This window comes from Plasmodium gallinaceum (genome assembly GCF_900005855.1).
Source record: "Plasmodium gallinaceum strain 8A genome assembly, contig: PGAL8A_v1_76, whole genome shotgun sequence".
NCBI classification, from domain to species: Eukaryota; Apicomplexa; class Aconoidasida; order Haemosporida; family Plasmodiidae; genus Plasmodium; species Plasmodium gallinaceum.
The window spans coordinates 2,343,032-2,345,740 of record NW_021628238.1 but is presented as its reverse complement, the minus strand read 5'-3'; the positions used below and the strand labels follow the sequence as shown (position 1 = coordinate 2,345,740).

General features: G+C 14.0%; 2 protein-coding genes across 2 annotated transcripts; both read left to right on the top strand.

Moving 5' to 3' along the window:
- Positions 1-154: 154 nt before the first annotated feature.
- PGAL8A_00250500 (mitochondrial ribosomal protein L49 precursor, putative) lies at positions 155-991 on the top strand (the record flags this gene model as incomplete). The annotated part of the gene is made up of 4 exons (XM_028671245.1): positions 155-269; positions 429-517; positions 704-802; positions 968-991. 4 exons carry the CDS (start codon positions 155-157, stop codon positions 989-991), a joined length of 327 nt encoding a protein of 108 aa, XP_028527916.1.
- Positions 992-1,464: 473 nt separating this feature from the next.
- PGAL8A_00250400 (conserved Plasmodium protein, unknown function) lies at positions 1,465-2,406 on the top strand (the record flags this gene model as incomplete). Its single annotated transcript, XM_028671243.1, has 2 exons — positions 1,465-1,798; positions 2,264-2,406. 2 exons carry the CDS (start codon positions 1,465-1,467, stop codon positions 2,404-2,406), a joined length of 477 nt encoding a protein of 158 aa, XP_028527915.1.
- Positions 2,407-2,709: the final 303 nt, after the last annotated feature.

Sequence of the window (2,709 nt, the reverse complement as noted above, 5' to 3'; positions counted from 1 at the left end):
TAAAAAAAAAAAAAAAAAAAAAAAAAAAAAACAAAACAAAACAAAACAAAACAATTTTTGAAAATAAAAAAATATTATGATAATGTAGCATTTTTACAATTAATGTAATATTTTGATAATAAACAATTTATATGCCTTTTTTTATTTAAAAATTATGAGTATTTTCAAATTTATTTATATGCCAAAGTACTATTTAAGTATTTATAATGAGTATTTAAATGCATATAGAAAAAAAATTAATAGAATTCCTTTTTATATAAGAAGAACAGGTATTCTTTTGAAATTTAACTTCAAAAATATAAAATAAAAAATTGTAAAATATAATGCTGATGGAATTTATTCTATTTTTGCAAAATTAAATTAAAAGATCTATATATGTATGATAAAAATTTTATTATATAATTATTTTTTTTTTTTTTTTTTTTCAGCATCAGACAATTTACCAGTCTTTCTTAAATATAAAAATAGAAAGAATCTTGTAGTAACTGTTATAAGAAAGATAAAGGGAAATAAAGAAGTAAGAAAAATTTATTGAAGTAAATATATTCATATAATAAATAAAAAAGCTTTTATCCTTTATTAAATATATTAATATTCATTAATTTTTGATATAAAAATAATTACTTGTTTATACTTATTTAGTTAATTTTATATTCTTTATTTAAATTCTTTTTAATTTTTATACTTCATTAATTATTTTAAGGTATTGAAAAAGGAAATTGAATCAATTTGTAACAGTAATGTTATAGAAAAGCCTGATTGCTTTTTAATCAAAGGAAACCATAAAAAAAAAATAAAAGACGTAATTATATATTTTATTTTAGTTTAATAATTCATATTATTTTAAAACTATATAAGCGAAATTAAAATAATTATATAGCACATATAAATTTAAAATTCCATTTTTCTAATAATTTGGAAATTAATTTTTTCATTTTTTTTTTTTTTTTTTTTTTTTAACTTACAGTATTTTAAATATATTGGATATTAAAATAAAATTTTTTACAAATTTTTAATCATTTTATTATATGGGAATATTGTAAATACAAAAAAGAAATTTTTTTTTTTATTTTTTAATCATGCCTTCGTAAGTTCTTATATTTTTTTTTTATAATATAATAAAAAAATTAAAAACAAAAATTGAAGTTTCATTACAAAATTTTTTTTTATGTTAAATTAATTCGCACTTAAAAAAAAAAAAAAAAGAAAAAATAATAAAAATAAATTAAATTAAATTTAAAATAAATTAAAATATAAAAAAAAAAAAAAATAATATAAAATAAAAAGAGAATAAAATAAAAACATTTATATTATACCTTTAATATATAATAAATATATAAATATATTAATTTATAAATATATATATATATATATAAGTTATATAATTTGATTAAAAATAATGTTATAGTTATTTTAATTTAGTATAAGAATTTTTAAAAAAAAAAAAAAAAAAAAAAGAGAAAGATGAATAGAAATTTATTGTTTAAAATTGATGATTTAAGAAAAAATAAATTTAATGAACTATTGAAGTATGGCAATAATGTAATTAACAAAAATGTTTCAAATAATTTAAATGAAAGAAAATTAATATATGTTGGGAAACCAACACATGGAAGTGATTTTTACTGGAAATGTAGAGAAATGATATCTTCTATTAAAAAAAAAACAAAAAGGTGTGCAAGATATTTAGATTTAAATCATGATTTTTCAAGGGCTGCTTTAACAGGTGTTCCTAAAACAAGTTTTGACCCCAAGAATAATATTTTTTATATTCAAATGGATAATGAAGAATGGGCAGGTAACTATTTTAATTATTAATATTCTTTATATATATTTTTTTTTTATAATATATTAATATAGAAACATATGAGATTCCTATTATTATATTAATATTGTTAATAATGTTGATATATATTGTTATTTAAAAAATGTTTAATAAATATTTAAATATATATATATGAAACAACTTGTGATTATAAAAGATATACTATTTTTACATAGATTATATTGAAAATATAGCAGAAAAGTATAATAATTTAAATATTAAAAATATTATTATAATTAATATGAATGAACATACATAATCATATTAAAATTTATAATATTTTTTATAAATATGAAAAAAAAGGAAATGATTTTAAAGTGCTTTTATATATATTTTAGCTTCCTATAAATAATATTTATAATGAAAATTCCGAAAATTAATTCTTGTATTTGCAGTTTTTCTTCATTATATTATTTTTTTTTTTTTTTTTTTTTTTAGGACTTGGTAGTAAAATGATGCTAAATATATCAATGAACATATTATTTTATTTACACATATCTTTTTGGATATATTTTATATATTATAGATTATTAGTAAATAATAAATTAAATGTATTTAGTAAATGGAAAAATAAAGATTAAATGTAACGAAATAAAAAAATATATATAATATTTTATGTTGATTATATATATTTTTTAGTGATTTAACAAAAATATAATTTTTTTCTTTAATATAAATATTATCTTTTATATAGTATTTATTTTTATTAGAGCTATTATGTTTTAACATAAAATTATATATTTTGTGTATTATACTTTTAAATAAAATTTATTTTACATTATATATATATATATTTTTAGATTTTTTTTTTTTTTTCCGTTTTAAAACCTAAAACTGTTTTATAAATTGTAACCACAAAAAAAAAAAAAAAAAAAAAAAAAAAA